Source organism: Rhinoderma darwinii, chromosome 2 (genome assembly GCF_050947455.1).
Source record: "Rhinoderma darwinii isolate aRhiDar2 chromosome 2, aRhiDar2.hap1, whole genome shotgun sequence".
NCBI classification, from domain to species: Eukaryota; Metazoa; Chordata; class Amphibia; order Anura; family Rhinodermatidae; genus Rhinoderma; species Rhinoderma darwinii.
Window position 1 is genome coordinate 420,623,051 of NC_134688.1, and position 19,847 is coordinate 420,642,897.

At 39.8% G+C, this 19,847-nt stretch overlaps 1 protein-coding gene across 1 annotated transcript in view; it reads left to right on the top strand.

The window, feature by feature from the left end:
- The window catches only part of LRRC75A (leucine rich repeat containing 75A), a 261,263-nt gene that overhangs the window by 164,909 nt on the left and 76,507 nt on the right, over positions 1 to 19,847 (top strand). The window contains exon 3 of the mRNA XM_075854262.1: positions 13,502 to 13,614. Within this exon, the coding sequence (XP_075710377.1) occupies positions 13,502 to 13,614 (113 nt within the window). The remainder of the gene's footprint in view (positions 1 to 13,501; positions 13,615 to 19,847) is intronic.

The window sequence follows — 19,847 nt, forward strand, 5'->3', positions numbered from 1 at the left end:
ACATTATCTACAGAGGGCATTGTAACTGGCACTATCTACAGGGGGCATTGTGACTGGTGCTATCTACAGGGGGCAATGTTAGTGTGTGGTGTTTTACTTTACAGTGTTTGACACAATTTAATTCATGGGCATAGTATATAATACTATTATATAGAGGGGCGCAGTGTATGGTAGTATTATTTTCAGGGGCGCAGTGTATAGTACTATTATATTCAGGAGTACAGTGTATAGTACTAGTATATTCAGGAGTACAGTGTATATTACTATTATATTCAGGCGTGCAGTGTATAGTACTATTATATTTAGGAGTTCAGTGTATAGCAATATTATATTTAGGAGTTCAGTGTATAGTACTAGTATATTCAGGAGCACAGTGTATATTACTATTCAGGAGTACAGTGTATAGTACTATTATATTCAGGAGTACAGTGTATAGCAATATTATATTTAGGAGTTCAGTGTATAGTACTATTATATTCAGGAGTACAGTGTATAGTACTAGTATATTCAGGAGCACAGTCTATAATACTATTATTTTCAGGGGCACAGTGTATAATACTATTATTTTCAGGGGCACAGTGTATAATACTATTATATTCAGGAGCACAGTGTATAGTACTATTATTTTCAGGGGCACAGTGTATAATACTATTATATTCAGGGGCACAGTTTATGATACTGTTATATTTAGAAGCATAGAGTGTGGCATCATGAGAAATGTAATCTTCATTTATAGGTGCGGAAATGTTGGAAAAGTGAGGAGCTGAAGAAATCTGAGCTGCAAACTGCAGAAATGGGCCGTGCCCGGAAGAAATCTGGACCGCATGGAGAAAAAAAAGAGAAAAAGAACGAAAAAGAATCTGAGACATCACCTATGAGTCACTCAATGTAAATGTTTATTTTCCATTTTACTGATCAGTACTGTAGTCACTGTATGATCTGCAGTGAGCTGACGGATGATAGCATTCTTTTTTGTTAAATAGCAACTCCCAGCATAACCTAACCATTGTTCAGGCTATACTGGGAGCTGTTGTTTTATGTCGTACAAATTTATGCAGCAGGGGTTAAACTGAATTTTCAAATGATCTCTGAAACTGAACTGTATTTGTTCTGGTGCTGTATATATGTACTGAGTTCTGTTGCTGCATATATGTACTGAGCTTGGTTCTGGGTCTGTATATTTGTACTGAGCTTGGTTCTCGGGATGTATATATTTACATTCCCTTAAGGTAAAAGTAGATGTTAAAATCTACTTTTACCTTAAGAGAAGGTAAATATATACAGTAAAAACTAAACCCAAAAAACCATGGAGGAATCTCAGTTTTTTCCAATTCACCCATTATATGGTACTTTAAATGGTGCCAATAAAAACTACAACTCCTTCTGCGGTGTTGCTATCAGTGTGTGAAGAGTGGGAGAAGAGGGTTGCATTGACAATCCAACACAATGGGCAGCACTTTGAACACATTTTATAAGTGGTCAGAAACTTGTAAATAACTCATGAAAGAATAACGTTAAAACCAAGCACACCATTGTTTTTCTTGTGAAATTCTTGATAAGTTTGATGTGTCACATGACCCTCTTCCCATTGAAAAAACTAAAGTTGGATACAAAATGGCCAACTTCAAAATGGCCGCCATGGTCAACGCCCAGCTTGAAAAGTTTCCCCCCTCCCATATACTAATGTGCCACAAACAGGAAGTTAATATCACCAACCATTCCCATTTTATTTAGGTGTATCCATATAAATGGCCCACCCAGTATATATGGTAGACTATTAGATTAGCATAAGTTGTTTGAAAAGTTACTGTCCATTTAACTCTCATTGGCTTTTCGTGTTTACTATTGATTTGCTTTCATTAGTAAAGAGAAAAAAATAACATTTTTGTTCTGCACACTTCCCAAATATCCAGACCGAAGCAGGTAAAAAAGGGTGACACAATACCAAAAATTTACACAATAAAAGAGACCGATTTTACCACTCAGACGGTTCTTGGCAGCAGTTCAAATTTAACTTCGGAGGATAGCACTTTCCCCAGCCCGTATGCGATAGACAATCGACAATCCCAAACGTGTGTACTCTGTTCACCTGGATCCTATTCTACAGAGGAAGCATCGGATTTTCGACACTAGTTGTCCGATGTGTGTCACAGAATCGGACTCTACCTTAAAGATGTAAATAAAGTATAGTGCAACTCCCAATAGTAAATGGACCAAGTATGGTAATAAGCATATATTAGGGAATTTGTGTTTAGATTACTTTAGGTTCGCTCAGGTGTAGGTTGATCCAGACTATTATGTGTTACCGGCAAACTAAGTTATTTTATAGAATGTCAACCATTATTTGACAAGTATCAAATAGAACTATTTTATTCTGTCCCGATATACTTCACCTAGGCAGTTGTTGTTTTTTTTTAACAGTATTTTTATTGAGATTTTTCAAGTCAACATGGAATACAGGGAGAGGAGAGAAAAAAAGGGGGTGTAGACAAAATTTGCATCATAAAATCATATACAGTTAAGTATTGGACAACAGATAGGAATACAATTAATATGATGTGAGTAGACTTGAGCTAAGTACTACAAGTACTTGGATCGAGAGGAAGACTTTGTCACACAATCATACATCAAATAGGGATATGCACAGGCTGACGACCTTCAGTATGGGCAGGTGACCACTTCAGCAGTGGCCCTGATCCAAAATATTTCAATAACTCGCAGAGCTCTAATAAAATTTAAGTTTCATCTAAAATACTTCTCGTGTGAGCGTAATCTGGGATGTGGGTAATTGCAGATGAGTCAGTGGATTATCACAATGGTCCTCTTCCAAGGCCAAAAGCTTATAATAACGAGAGGGCAGTGCCACATAGCACAGATAGTATAGCGTTATAGGAAGATACATAATCCAGTGTACCTATGAATTGTTAGGGCATGTTCAGGAGTTTTTACACTGCAAATGTTGGTGCAGATTTGGGGCAATTCCGCAAAGAATCTGCACCAACATTTGCATATTTGACAGGTAATTCAGACGTTGCAGATATCACAGCGGACTTGCCACAGATTTCAGTTTTTGCATTGCAAAGGCTGGAATCCGCAGTGAAATTCCGCTTCTTCTCCGCAACAGACTGTAAATTCCGCACGGCAGCCTATGGTCCGCAGTGGAGTTTTCCGCAACGTCTGAACTAACTTGCCTAAAAATGTATTGAAACAAATGTAAAAAGCGGCCGCTAGAGAATTCCACTGCGGACTGTCCGCAGCGGAATTCCACATCAATTCCGCCACGTCTGAATGTGCCCTTACGAGGGCAACAGAAGGTCATATGCCCATTCAAATGTCAGTATACAAAAGAGATTTAAATTCTACTAGTTTACAAGCAGAACAGAGCGTGAAATACAAGGCAGTATTATAATACCGTCACTGATTAACCCTTTCCCGCCGCAGCCTTTTTTTTAATTTTCATTTTCGTTTTTCCTCCCCACATTCCAAAAGCCATAACTTTTTTATTTTCCTATCAATGTTGCCGTATGAGGGTTTGTTTTTTGCGGGACGAGTTGTAGACTTTCATGGTATCATTTATTTACCATATAATGTAGTGGGAAACTGGAAAAAAATATTTGTGGCGTGGAATAGAACTAAAAAACAGGCATTCCTCAATCTTTTGGGGGGGTTTTGTCCACCGTCCGGTAAAAAAATGTAACTTTATTCTGCGGGTCAATATAATTATGGTGATTCCAAATTTATATATATATTTTTTTTATGTTTTACTACTTTTACAAGGAAAAAACTTTGCATGTTGTCAGCCAAATTCTGAGAGCCATAACTTTTTAATTTTTCCGTCAATTGAGTGGTAGGAAGGCTTATTTTTTGCCGGACGAGCTGTAGTTTCTATTGGTACCATTTTGGGGTACATGAGACTTTTTGATCACTTTTTATTCCATTTTTTGTGGGCGATGAAGTGACCAAAAAACAGCGAGTCTGGCATTTTTAATTTTTTATGGCGTTCACCGTGCGGACTAAATAACGAAATATTATAATACTTCAGACGTTTACAGACGCGTCAGTACGTCCTGTTTAGTCGACTACGCTATTGTTTCCGCTAAAAGAATGGAAACCTTACAGAACAAAAACAAACGGAAACCAACTTCTATAGAATCATTACCATTGAAATCAATGGTAATGCAAACGGAAGCTATGGTTTCCGTTTGACTTTCCGTTCATCGGTTCCTCATGCGCAAAGGTCGAACCCGTGAATGGAAGCCCGAAGCTGATGTGAACAGGCCGTCAGTGTGACAAATTTGCAAAAATAGAAGATAAATATAGCTTTCTATCTACTGATCCTTTCATAAGAAGGATATCCGGACACATGATTTACCTATTTACTCCACTGATCTCTATTGATAGAAAAAGCCAAACCTTATTCTAAAATAAATGTTTCTTTTTTGTCCCTTAAATCTAAAATATCACACTTAAAATTAATAGCAAGTATAAATGAGAGTATCACTGCACATTGAAGGGGTTGTTGAAGTAAATGGGGTTAAACTACAATACCACACAATTTCCATGGTCAAGAGTGGCGCTATTTCTGAGGAAAAAAAATATATCTAAATTTTCTCAAAATGAAGTCTGCCCTGTTGGGGCTCATATGAGGTGAATGCAATCAGTTGCTTTATGGGCATATTTGCCTCGTGGACTATCTATTTCCCTTTTTTTTTTTAGTTTTTATCAAAATACATGAATGAATTATTAACTATATGAAAAAAACCTAAAAAGGGGGTTGAGCCTAGTGTTTAAACACTCAGTCTGAATAGATAATATAAAAAAATATATCACTTTATTCAAAATACATGATTCAAATCCATACTAATGAATAAACAGATATTGTGCGTTCATGATACAACTACAACCACATAAATACATACGAAAAACCTACTGGTCAGTAAATACAAACTGATATTTTGGACATGAAACCCTCTTCATGAATGAATGAATGAATGAATAAATTAAATCATAAATATATAACAAATATATTAATTAGGAAATAAAAATAAAAAAACATCCATGCATGGGTCATAAGAAATTTATATCACATAGTATATTGGCTGATATTGATTAATAACTATAAGGTTCAGTTCACACGTTGTGTAAATACTGCAGATTTTCCGCAATGGAATTTGTTGTGGAAAATCTGTAGCAAATACAATAGCAGCAAAGTGGATGAGTTAAAACAAATCTCATCCACACCCTGCGTAAATACTGAGTGGAAAAACCGCTCAGAAATTCATCTTTGGTGCAGAATTTTATTCGGCAGCATGTCAACTGTATTTGCGTAAACGCTGCTTATTTGTTGCGGGTATTCCCCATTGAATTCATTCTGGAAGTAAAACTCGCAACAAATAGCAGCGATTCCACAGCAAAAAACTCAACAAAAAAAAAAAAAAAATTGAATCTTATACTTACCCAGCAGTCTGTGTTTCTTCCTCCAGGCCGGTCTCCTGGGATGACTTTTTATCCCATGTGACCGCTGCAGCCAATCACAGGCTGTAGCGGCGTCAGAAGGCGGGCCGATGATGCTTCATCCCATGTGACCGCTGTGACCCCTGTGATTGGCTGCAGCGGTCTCCTGAGATGAAACGTCATTCCAGGAGGCCGACCTGTTAGGGTGTGTGCACACGATAACTGCAATTACGTCTGAAATTACGGTGCTGTTTTCTTGAGAAAGCTCCTGAATTTCAGACGTAATTGCATGTACTCGCGTTTTGCGGGGCGTCTTTTACGGACGTAATTTGGAGCTGTTCTTTATTGGAGTCAATGAAAAACGGCTCCAATTACGTCCCAAGAAGTGTCCTGCACTTCTTTTGACGAGGCTGTAATTTTACGCGCCGTCTTTTGACAGTGACGCGTAAAATGACAGGTTGTCGGCACAGTACATCGAAAAGCCCATTGAAAGTAATGGGCAGATGTTTGCCGACGTATTGGAGCCGTTTTTTCAGACGTAATTTGAGGCGTAAAACGCCTCCATTACGTCTGAAAATAGGTTGTGTGAACCCAGCCTTAGGGTATGTTCACACGCAGTGACCAAAAACGTAAATTTTATTAGAGCTCTTCGAGTTATTGAAATATTTTGAATCAGGGCCACTGCTGAAGTGGTCACCTGCCCATACTGAAGGTCGTCAGCCTGTGCATATCCCTATTTGATGTATGATTGTGTGACAAAGTCTTCCTCTCGATCCAAGTACTTGTAGTACTTAGCTCAAGTCTACTCACATCATATTAATTGTATTCCTATCTGTTGTCCATTACTTAACTGTATATGATTTTATGATGCAAATTTTGTCTACACCCCCTTTTTTTTTCTCCTCTCCCTGTATTCCATGTTGACTCAATAAAATACTCAATAAAAATACTGTTAAAAAAAAAACAACAACTGCCTAGGTGAAGTATATCGGGACAGAATAAAATAGTTATATTTGATACTTTGTCAAATAATGGTTGACATTCTATAAAATAACTTAGTTTGACACTTTGCCGGTAACACATAATAGTCTGGATCAACCTACACCTGAGCGAACCTAAAGTAATCTAAACACAAATTGCCTAATATATGCTTATTACCATACTTGGTCCATTTACTATTGGGAGTTGCACTATACTTTATTTACATTGCCATTAAATTGACATTTTATATTATCTATTTCAGACGTTTTTGTAGCAACCCGCGTTTTTCGCAGCATATTTTACGGCCGTTTTAGGAGCTGTTTTTCAATGGAGTCAATGAAAAACGGCTCCAAAAACGTCCAAAGAAGTGACATGCAATTCTTTTTCGCGTTTGTCTTTAACGCGCCGTATCTTGACAGCGACGCGTAAAAGACTAGGCTCTTGGGAACAGAACACCGTAAAACCCATTGAAAGCAATGGGCAGATGTTTGTAGGCGTATTAGGGGCATTTTTTCAGGCGTAATTCGAGGCGTAAAGCGTATCCCCATACAGTTTAAACAAGTGCCGATCGACCTGTAATAATCCTCGATCGGCACTTGTTACGGGCACATAGCTGCCCGTGTAAATCCAGCTTTAGTTGGGTATTGTGCACCATGTAGACATAGTCCCTGTCACGTGTATTTGACTGGTTCATTGATCTCAGTTCTTGGTTTTTCTTACATATAAATGGCAGTGAATCAGCAATTAAGCTTCAGAGAATACAGATTGGTTTATTGCATAGTTGTATATATATTTTCATTATGTGATTAAATATGTTCTATATTAGTGTCTTAACACCATGTTCTCTTATGCCACCGAGGGAATATTTGTACTCTGAGATCCTAATTTACTCTTGTGTTTCCATTCTACTATGTTCTCTGCATCAACACAAATATTCCCTTGCGCTGTGCTGTATTTGTAACATAGTCATTTTTATAGGTGTCTGAATAATGTTATATATTCCAGAATGGAATATTATCCTTGACATATACATTTTTGCTGAGTACAGAAAATTTTTTGCTTCTCACCAATATTTGCTTTCCAGGTGCTACCAGAGTAATACATGGGTTAATAATAGACACGACACTGAGATTAGAGCCTGAATAGGAAGCATTGATTCATTTTATCGTTGTTACTGTCTGCGGTGACTCAGAGCTTCTGATTTCTCGGTTTAATTTTAACCTCAGTCTGCGATTATGCCGTTTCATGTGACAGACAATTCTGCAGGTGCCGGGGACACAGAAAGGTGTATATATATAGGGAGGAGGAGGAGGACAAATGACTGAGCAAGGCACTCAGCGGAAGTAGGGTTATAATGGAAATTTTTTACAATCCATGAAGCCATAACAGATATTACCTAGAATATTAAAGCGTGAAACTTTGTCTCTATGACTTCCACCTCCCTTTGCAAAGTCGAAAAATTGCTGGTCAAGCAAGCAGAGCATTATTTCAGGATAAAAACATTTTTCACACATCAGTACGACTGGTGTGACAATTTTGGGAGCTCAAAAAAATCCAACAGTGTCATTCCTCCAGAAACAGTGACCCAAAACTGTGATATTTATCTTAACACTTGGATACACCTCTGCGGAGCCACAGTTGAACCTTTACCCATATTTAGCGATTACATTACATTCTTCCATCATTGAGAATTTCTACCTTTTATACAAGCATAGGCACCAGCATAATTTAGGCTCAGTAAATGGTTTATTGTGACCATAGTTACGCTATTGTATGTACATTCACTGCTAGCACTTTTTCAGCCTCAACAGTGACTATCTTGAGAACATTAATTGGCAATATTTTATTTCTTTGAATCATTTTTTTAATTTAAATTATGGGTCAACTAAGACCACGTTCACACGTAGTCAATTTGGTCAAGATTGGGGCGCTGACAATGCAAGTCCCCAAGAAAATATTTTGTGCAGAATAATGATTGACATGGATTTTATTGCCCACAGCAAGCTCATTATAGACGTGGATTGTACACTGAAAAGCCACGTATTAGCTCCATTGTATTTAAATGGAGCTAATCTGCATGTGGATTGGCGTGCAAATCCGTGGTAGAAATTCGAGGTTCAGCAGTGAATTGTTGCTGCAGGTTATCCTCAAAATTCATGGCGGATTTTTCTAGTGCAAATCTTGACAGTCTGAACATACCTTTATGATTTGTTAACATTATAAATTCTGAATATAACTGCTTCCTAGCTTTGAGATGATCTACTATCCAATGAGATCCCACTGTCTGGTCTAGGCGGCTATGTCCTCTTTGTCTACTAGAGCTTCGCAGTTGAAGTGTTTCTCTAGAGTTGCTTACCACTGCATTCTCCACCCGAATTTTTAATCTGATGAAGGAAAACATGACTGTACGATTGGTCCGTACTCTTGCAGAGGCACAAATTCCACATTAGAAGCTTCTCTAGCTAAGCCCTCTGCAAGAGAAATTTTGGGCATCTCACCAACAGTACCACTGATGAGCTGTCTGTGTCTCCATCACATTGAATGGTCTCGCGGGAGACAAAAACGGGAGAAACTTTAAGACTTTTAGGTGTAAACATGACATATTTTTAGAGTAAAGCATTCCTAATGATCTAAGACATTTTGAAGAATAGAAATAAAGTCTTTCTTTGAGCTTATTAGTTCCTGATGCTGGGACGGGTGGACAGTGCTGTCCCTTCTCACGTTAGAACACCAAGTGCTCCCATTGCTTTGAATCAGAAAGAGTCTCAAGTGTCATCCATATCTAGGTTAAGCATTGTTAATGGTAAATTATTCTCTGCGGTCACTCTCAAGACTTAATTAAATCATCAATGATATGACACGTGCATTTTACAACCACTAAAGATTTTTGAAGTAGTTCCTCCATTGTGTCTCTTTTATTGATTAACACAGAGGGATGGTCTGTTTTGCAATATTATTACCAAGCAATTTTCGGCTTTATAATTCCCCCCCTTAGTTTTGATTAATGGATTTGAACAGATATGGCACCAATAATTTAAGCGTTCCCTACATTGTTCAAACACAAAGGATTTTGGATTTCGCTATAGGGACGGACATGTCATATTTGCAACCTGCACATTTGCACAGGGGCCCAATATGCAAGGGACCCACAGCCACCTAAAAATAAGCTGTATACTGTCTTTTAGATTGCATGTAAGGGAATACGAAGGTAAACGAGCTCTGATCGACAATACGGGGCGCCGGTCCGCACCCGTTTAGCTCCATTTACATGGTACTGTATAGGGTTCGTCCCCATACAGTTAACATCAATGTCGGCAGCACATCCCCTGTTTACATAGGGAGATCTGCTGCCAATAGAGAATTTGATCAGTGGTCCCTTTTACACGGGCCGATGATCCAGAACGAGCGTTCCGTTCCGTCAATCATCAGCCTGTGTAAAACAACCTAAAGATAATTTCATAGCTCACAATTACAGATGGATTGTGAGAGAGAGAGAGAATGGGGGGTGCTGTATGATGAACTATTAGAGAGCAAGGGGCCCATATACTGTTCTTGCCTAGGGATTGTCTATGTCTGCCCATGGTTCCCTACATTGTGATAGTACCAGTGGTTGATGGAATTTTTTTGCACAGTATGATCACCTTGTTTATGGGTCTACATTACATTATAGCATATCATTTAGGAATAGCATTGTACATCCAGGTCGTAGTCAGTAAAAATGTAATGTGCACTGTCTATCAGTTTGTAAATCTTGTTAATGTAAATTGTAGAATACTATCTATAGAAGTTCACTTGGCCAGATGATGCTTTATTTACAGCAGTCCTCTACGATCAGAGGAAAGGTTATGGCGGGCACTCCATAAATGAATAGGTCGAAACATGTTTTATATTGTTGCCTGTTTGATGATCTATATGACAGCACTTGTTTTTCGACCTTGTACTTTTATATGGTAACAGAATTCCTGAGTGGATTATACAGTATATACTAGATTAAGCTGCCGGTATATAGTAAAGACCCATCACACATTAAAGATATCATTTTTTTTTTTTTTTTTATCTAATTTACCTAATGTACCTTCCTTATTCTATTAATTATTTGTCTCTATCCACGATTATCTAGATTTTTAGTTAATATATGCGAAAGTGACTGATGTTAAAAAAAGGCACTGGCTTGGTATTTCCAATGGAAAAGCTCATTCATCACAGGCTTTGAATATGAATTGTACATGTAAATAAGGATGGCCAATTGTCCATAAATTCCTTCATAGTCTATAAAACGAGTAAAGTGGAGGAAAGCCCAATTTGACTTTGGTCTGTACATCTGACCCATTGGACATTAACAGGGCAACGGAGCAGGGGTGGATATATAGCCTCTGCGGTCTGTACTTTTCTCTCCTTTCATTTTAGGAGTGAGAAGACAAGAGTAAAAAATCATGGCGCGATTTTGGCAGAATCTTAAAAGCGACCTTTTAATCTGGCGTAAAGTGCATAATTAATGTGGGCCACCATGTCATTCATATAAAAATAAAACTGCTGCATAAACTTTTTAGGAATAGATATGAAGTTTAAATAACACAAACACATGTACCATATTTATAATGCATCTGGCCACCAAATTAATAAAGTGCGTGATACATTTTCAATAAAATTGTCAGGCAGCCTACACCAGGTCAGACTTGTTCAGTGTTTTCTATGAGCAAAATGTTACAAATCTGTATTTCTCTTTTATGGTATTTATCCATCGTTTCAGTGAACTTTCTCCAACTTTTTGAATAGACGCCATATTGTCATACATCTGTTGTACATTTTGCATCATTTTTAACAATCGAAAATTGACAGCTAAATGAAATGTAAGAATTGGTGAAAACAAAGCGTGGGGCCACACGTTATAATGAATGTGCATCTAAGATGTGGTAAACAATTATTTGTGACAAAACCAAACCACATGCCGTTTTACCACAAAATCCATTGTTTTTGCGATTCAGCTTTTACAGGTCTCTAACATTTTTCATCTGTGAAAGCTGCATGGCAAAAATCCGTAGTGTTGAGGTAAAACTGCATGAAGTTTTCCCACTTGCTATTTTTTACCCCCAATTCGGCCGCACATCACCCGCAACATCTGCAATTACACAAAGTTGAGTACACCGATTAATGACTTCTTTATATTGTACATACTATAGATGTCAGGACTATATCCGGCAATGTTTTTATTTTATTTTAACGATAAAGGCTAGAGCAGAAGTTGAAAACTTTTGGAAATTGACGTATGCAGATAATACGTACTAATCTGGCTCGGTCATTCTTTCTTCTATAGGAATTGTATAAGATAAGCACCAAATAGCTGAAAGACGATTAATCATAAGCATAATAGTTTTCTGTACAGTATTGTTATCAGTTCTTTTGAATCAGGTTAATAGAATTGTAGATCATAAAGTCAGCATTTTAAATTATACATCGTCAATAGTACAGAGAGAAATGTTCATTATAGTAGAACAGCAACCAGTAATAAATAATAGGATTATTCAGTGTTTATTATGAGTGAACATTGGGTTGGTAACAATATCCTTACAGACTTGTACATTTACCAGTCCTCATGAGAACCTACAAGATATAGATAGAAAGAATGTAATTGAATACCAAGCCAGGCTCTGTTCACATTACGTTGTGAGCTTACATTTGACTTATACAGTTGAAGTCTGCCACTGAACGTACAGATGTGTCTTTCCTTACCATTCCTCTTATCTCAACCGGAGATGTGTGGCATGAAATTACCACCTTTGAAAGAAAACCTGATTTTGCGATACTCTGTCATGAGATGTCTACAATATGTTATATGCGTCTGTGTGGCCACCCAGTGGTTGTGATTTGATTTTCGGCCTGTCAAGGTTTTTGCTAGCATGTCACGATATTGTATTAAATTTGTTTCATGATAAATTGGAGTCCTTAACCAAATTCAAGCAAAGGTAAGGGTAGACACATCTGTATGTCCCAGACTTATGTAACCATATACTGCTGACTCCCATTGTAATTAATAAACGTATACCACACAGTATACATTTATATGTGGAATCCCCATGTATTTAAAAACATGTTTGACTATACTTTTTAATACTGTTAAGAAAAAAAATATACAGAAGTATATCGGCTAAACATATGCAAAAATGGATGCGCTACCGAGGTATACTTGTAATCGTTTATCATTTGTCAGCAAGAGAAATAGGTTGTCATTAAGTTTTCAGTAAAAAAAACAAAAACATTTTGAGAGATTAGATAATTAAATATGTAGTTATTGAATTGACCTCTGGCCTTCCATGACTGAAATGAATTTTTTTTATGGCCTCTGTTAACCATTATGGAATAATGCAAGTGTTGTTGGAATTAGTGGAAAATGTGTATATCTGCAATTTGCGGTACAATCATGGACAGAATGCGACTTTGATTATTTGCTTTGAGTAAAAAGTCACAAATGACCTTGTAAATATTTGCAAAATGTACAACCTAGCCCTAAATGTTCCCATAAACTCATTTGAGCTAATTATCTTGCAAGTAAGGCTATGTTCACATCTGCGTTGTTGGCTGCTTTGCAGATTCGGTCATACATTATGCAGCACTGCTTTTCCTATCAAAACTATTGACACCTCCCGGGACCCGACAGACCCAATTATAAATCAAAGGGGGTCCATCGGGAGTGGTGGTATCTGTTGTACGGCGGATGTGGCAGAGCGTTGTGGTTTCCTCTATGAACAGAAGCCAAAAGCCAAATGTGAAGAAAGCCTGATTTGTATCTATCATACAATGTCTTCATTTAATTGTCTTTGGATATGATAACATGATTTGTTCTGGTTACTTTGATGTAGTCCTTGTCATGGTAACTATGTAAAGCTTGCCCAAATACGTGGCTTTACCTAGAGTTTGTGATGGTTTCCACCAAAAATTGACCTCCAGGTAACTTTCTGGACCTAACATTTACTGAAGAACTTTATTTTCTTACTAAACCTCATGAAACAATAAAGTTGGTACCTATAGACGCTATATGTCCTGAACCTGCCTCTCATTCCTATTGCAGGAGGGAGATTCAATTGGGGCCATGGAGAAAGTTTGCAGACAACTGACTTACCACCTCAGCCCCCATTCACAGTGGAAACGTCAAGGTATTGTGAAGCGGAAGCCGCAGGCCTGGTGAGTCACCTTTTCAGGAACAGTGAATTTTGACAGCTCATGGAACTGAACGTGATATGGGGGATCTGCAAGTGTTTTTATTGAACACATTGCTTGTTTCTTTTGCCTCCTGCCAGTCCTTCCTACTTGGTTTGTATACACATGACTTGTTATGAAAGCCCTGGGCTTTTACGTGACCCAGATATTTAAAGTAACATATATCAGTATTTCCTTCTTCTAGACTCTTCGCAACCTCTTACAATGTGCTGGTTCATCTCCTGAATGTCATCACGACCTCCTTCTCTGTTATAACCTTTATTACGGAAGTTTTTCTGTATCAGCCTTTCTTATTATTCAGTTTCCTTTTTATTGGGGTATTAACTCTTCTGATAAAATTAGTTTCTAAGTTTCATCATTGGAACTGTACAATATCCTTGAAGGTTACTATGAAATTATATTTGTTTGCTATTATTATTAAAAGGTTGTATAGTATTTTAATTTTGTACTATATTCTTTATTTATTTTAATAGGAAAGTAATTAAATTGTGTTTTTCACACAAAGATGTATATAGGTGGAGCTTGAATCTCCTAGTGAAAAAGCAATGACTGGGCCCACCACCTAACCACCACTGATATTATATGTCACCATACATCATGATGCCCCAATGTATAGAGATATACACTAAACAGTAACAAAAGACATATATAGGTGTTGTGTAAAGCTCCTAAGTCCTCATGAAAAAGCTATCACTGTACTAACCGCCCATGATATCATATCTCACCACACTTTGGGATGACATAATGTATAGGAATATACACTATAGACTGTACTGTATGCCACTGATTTCCAACTTTATGACTTTGGGGGAACCCCTGAAAAATGTTTACACTACCAAGGAACCCCTACTCTTATTACTGGCTTGATGTTTAAAGCATTCTATAATTCTTGTCCAATGCTTTAATTTGGCTGTTTTGCCAAGCATCTTTGAGTAGGATGAAATCCATTTGTCTTCCATTCTGCAAAAGTTATAGGTTTTGCTGTTGCTTTGTTCTGGGTGAACCCCTGAACAAGGCCCAAGAAACACTATGATTTCTGGGAACTCTGGTTGGGAAATACTGTTATACACTGTGAAGCTCCTAGGTCATTGTGAAAAAGCTATGGCTGGACACACCACCTAACTACCAATGTCATTATGTCGCCATGATGACCAGCTGAGGGTCCTCACAAAGAAATTATGGTCACTTAAGGGCAAGATTTCTGTGCAGCGGCACTCTTTTCAGGGCGGTATCAATGCTTTCCATCTTTACTGCAGGGCTCGTTATCTAGAGATAGCTAATAAATTCCCAGACAGAAGCCAATATTCAGTGTGATCTATATGAAACCTCTTAGTGTGTTGTACCGGCCAAAAATTCTGTAGACAATTAATTATTAATTAAAATCGCACAAATAACTAAAGGACAGCTGAGAGACTAGTTTAAAAGTGACAAAAGTATGGCTTCACTTCGTGTTATCACTTCTGCAAACATGGTCACCACAATATAACAGAAGCAAAGTTTGGCTGCTGCAATAATATCCCATTTACTAATATATGACCATTTTTATTTTTGGCTGAAAGTCCCTCAGGCAGTGGGGCCTCTAAGTACACCAGTCATAGGGGCCCAGAGTTAATTGCAATCCCACAACCATTATCGAGATTCCACTCTATTGTATTTTTTATTGACTCATCATGTTATAAAATGGGTTGTCCTATCATAGCTCCCAACCGTCCCGGATTCGGCAGGACAGTCCCGGTTTCTCATCGCTGTCCCGCCGTCCCGGGCGGTCTGAAAAATGTCCCACTGGGCGCTGCAGCTGTATCAAAACAGCTGATCGCTGCTGACAGGCGCCCTGCATACCAGACGACTGCAGCAGCGATCAGCATCAGAAGAAGGCAGGAGTCTTGCGGCGGTGCTCTGACTAGGATCGATGCCGGCCTGGGAGTGGACCAGTCCAGTCACCTCACCTGTCATCTGACCTCACCCGTCAGGTGACAGGTCAGGTGACTGGACTGATGCACTCCCGGGCCGGCATCGACACCTGTGAGAACGTCGCTGCAAGACCTCCTGCCTTCTTCTGACGGTGAGAGTGGCAGCAGTAGGCTACCTCTACCGCTCTCCGCTCTGGTGGCATTGTGGCACAAAGTATAAGGGGGTTATGTTGCACTATGTACAAGGGGGGAGGGGGGTTGTGTGGCACTATGTACAAGGGGGAAGGGTGGTTGTGTGGCACTATCTACAAGGGGTGAGGGGGTTGTGTGGTGCTATGTACAAAAGGGGGCTGTGTATGGCGCTATCTATAGGGGGCTGTTTGTGGAGCTATCTACAGGGGGAGCTGTGTGTGGCACTATGTACAGGGGGGTTGCGTGTGGCGCTATCTACGGGGGGGCTGTGTGTGGAGCTATCTACAAGCGGCTGTGTGTGGTGCTATCTACAGGGGACTGTGTGCGGAGCTATCTACAGGGGACTGTGTGTGGCGATATGTACAGGGGGCTGTGTGTGGCGCTATCTACAGGGGGGCTGCGTGTGGAGCTATCTACAGGTGGCTGTGTGTGGAGCTATCTACAGGTGGCTGTGTGTGGAGCTATCTACAGGGCGGCTATGTTTGGAGCGATCTACAGGGGGGCTGTGTTTGGAGCTATCTACAGGGGGTTGTGTGTGGAGCTATCTACAGGGGGTTGTGTGTGGCACTATCTACAGGGGGGCTGTGTGTGGCGCTATCTACAGGGGGGTGTGTGTGTCACTATCTACAGGGGGGCTGTGTGTGGAGCTATCGATGGGAGCTGTGTGTGGAACTATCTACAGGGGGGCTGTGTGTGGAGCTATCTACAGGGGGGCTGTGTGGCACTATCTACAGGGGGGCTGTGTGTGGCGCTATCTACAGGGGGCTGTGTGTGGAGCTATCTACAGGGAGGCTGTGTGTGGTGCTATCTACAGGGGGCTGTGTGTGGCGCTATCTACAGGGGGGCTGTGTGTGGCGCTATCTACAGGGGGCTGTGTGTGGCGCTATCTACAGGGGGCTGTGTGTGGAGCTATCTACAGGGGGGCTGTGTGTGGCGCTATCTACAGGGGGGCTGTGTGTGGCGCTATCTACATGGGGCTGTGTGTGGAGCTATCTACAGGGAGGCTGTGTGTGGTGCTATCTACAGGGGGCTGTGTGTGGCGCTATCTACAGGGAGGCTGTGTGTGGCGCTATCTGCAGGGGGGCTGTGTGTGGCGCTATCTACAGGGGGCTGTGTGTGGAGCTATCTACAGGGGGGTTGTGTGTGGCGCTATCTACAGGGGGGCTGTGTGTGGCACTATCTACTGGGGGGCTGTGTGTGGCGCTATCTACAGGGGGGCTGTGTGTGGCGCTATCTACACGGGGGGCTGTGTTTGAAGATATCTACACGGGGAGGTTGTGTTTGGAGCTATCTACAGGGGGCTGTGTGTGGCGCTATCTACAGGGGGCTGAGTGTGGAGCAATCTACAGGGGGGCTGTGTGTGGCGCTACCTACAGGGGGCTGTGTGTGGCGCTATCTACACGGGGGCTGTGTTTGGAGATATCTACACGGGGGGCTGTGTTTGGAGCTATCTACAGGGGGCTGTGTGTGGAGCTATGTACAGGTGGCTGTGTGTGGTGCGATCTACAAGGGGGCTCTGTTGGATGATTTTTCCATTGACTGGTAGCAGAGTTACACAACTGGAAAAAAAAATCCCCATCATGTAACTCTGCTACCTGTCAATTGAAAAGTCATCAACCACAGGGTCTCCCTCTTGACTTCCATTGTTCTCAGCCTTTTGGTTTGTCCTGAAGCTGCTGCCGTGATGAGCAAATGTTATACCAAAGTTAGGAAAAGTAACATAAAGACGATATAACCTGATCCATAATATATTTTTTTGTAAGTCTAGAGATCCGCAGTGAGAATATGATCTTGTTATTTGAAGAAGGATCTGGCCGTGATTTGATGTGTTTATGTGGGATATTAGTCGTGGTTAGGGGCGTGGCTTAAAAATGCCCCTCTTTTCCGAATTCCAAAGTTGGGAGGTATGGTTCTATGATTAAATATTACATTTTTTTCTTAGATCATGCAAAACATAACAATTTTTCAATTGGAATTGCAGTTTGTTATGGCGCCCCCTAGTGAGTTTTTTTTAATTCCCTTTCAGGCCATCCACTTAATGTGTTCAGTGCTGGTAAGAATAATCTTCTATTACGCCAATTATTATTGGCTGGTCCGCACAATTACAATAATCACTGAGCTAACCATCTACAAGAGGATCTGGGCGGTGGCACTGAGCTACTGGCCATGAGTGTCCACCGTTACTGGACACATTAGGTGGATGTTCTGAGAGGGAATCATAACAAGTATGTAACAGAAATATCTAGGCACAGAAGCAATTTTTTTTAATGGTGGAAAATGTGTTATTGTTTGCTTCATCTAAAAGGGGAATTTATTATTCATATCCTCGTTGTGTCTATTGGTCTCAGAAGTGAAGGATAGTTGTTTTTTTGTCTGCATTGTCATACAGGTAAATAGTGCATATTTCGTCCAGATTATCATGTAGTTGCCAGGTAGTGCCATAGTGGATAACATACATTGGTCAACTAGTGCAAACAGTGTCCACATAAAGAGACTGCGGGGGACCAGGCTACCATCACCAGGGGAGCAGCAGAACATTGAAAAGGTGAGTATTTTGTTATTCTTTAAATTATAAACTTTTTTTATTTTACAGATTTTGCTGCAGATTCGCCGCAAAATTAATATTTGTTGCAAATTTTGATTTCCCCATTGAACTCACTGGGAAAAAATTGCAACAAATCTGTGCACTTTCCGCAGCAGAAATTGACATGCTGCAGATTTCTAAATCCACACCGCAGGTCGATTTTTGCATGGAAAGTTACTGCAGTGTGTGGAGGAGATTTGTTGAAATGTTATCCACTTTGCTGCTACTGTATTCCACAGCAGATTTTTAGCCTGCAAATGCGGATGGAAAATCTGCATCAATGTCGCTATGTGTAAACGTAGCCTTATTATGCTGTGGTCTTCCATGTCATTCCGGTCCTCCAATCTCTCATATTAGACTCAGAGATACAGTGAAAGGGACACATAGGGCAGTGTCCTGCTGTATCTGTGTGACTTTTCAAAATTCTATAGATGGGATATTTTTTTCGGCCATGTGCATAGGTGTCCTCCCAACCTCTATGTTTAAAGTCTTACTACCTAGGATCATACGTGACTCATCTTATTGGAAGGTGTTAATTATAATTCCTTGATAAGATAAAATGCACATGCAGTATATGTCAGGCTTCGCTCACATCTGCGTCGGGACTCCGTTCATCTGTTCTGTTGGAGCTTCCCGTCAGAGGGTTCTCCGTTTACATCATTATTGATTTCAATGATCTCGGATCCGTTGCAAATGGTTTCCGTTTGTCACCGTTGTGTAAGGGTTCTGTCATTTTGACAGAATCAATACCGTAGACGACTGCGCTATTCATTCCGTCAAAACAGCGGAACCCTTACACAAGGGTGACAAACGGAGACCATTTGCACTGTATCCATCACCATTGAAATCAATGGTGATGCAAACGGAAACCTATGGTTTCCGTTTGTTTCAGTTTGGATTCAGTTCATGGCTTCCTCTGACGGAGAGCTCCGACGGAACACATAAACGGGGTCCCGACGCAGATGTGAACGAAGCCTCACCCTACACTTTTGTAAGATACAATATCTAAGATTGTCCTTGTGAATGAGCTGTGCAAATTTTAGCCATTTCAAGAGTAATTGTTGTTTCCTCAAAGTATATAAAATTATGGCGATCTCACAATTTCGTACATCTACAAGAGCCTCCTGTGCACATCATGTGATTGAATCTTCACGTACACAGAAATGATGTACAAGATCATAAAGTCGCAGACTAGCCACTGGTTTGTTAGCAGCCTCTTTGTAACCATGATAAGGCCACATTGGGCTTATTTTTTTTATAATTTATACATATATGAAAATGTAATATTCTAATATATATATTTACTTTGATGTGCCAAGAAATGGGACCCGCATCTATCTTATATTTATGGCATATTCCATCAGGGGCCAAGATGGGAAAACCCTTTTAATTCTTAAGATATGTTTATTATATGATTCTTGTTTGTCTCCGTTGTAAAGACTGAAAAAATCTTTAATCAAAACATGCAAAAGTAAAAAAGAAATGCAGCATGTCCTGAAATCATTTTTATG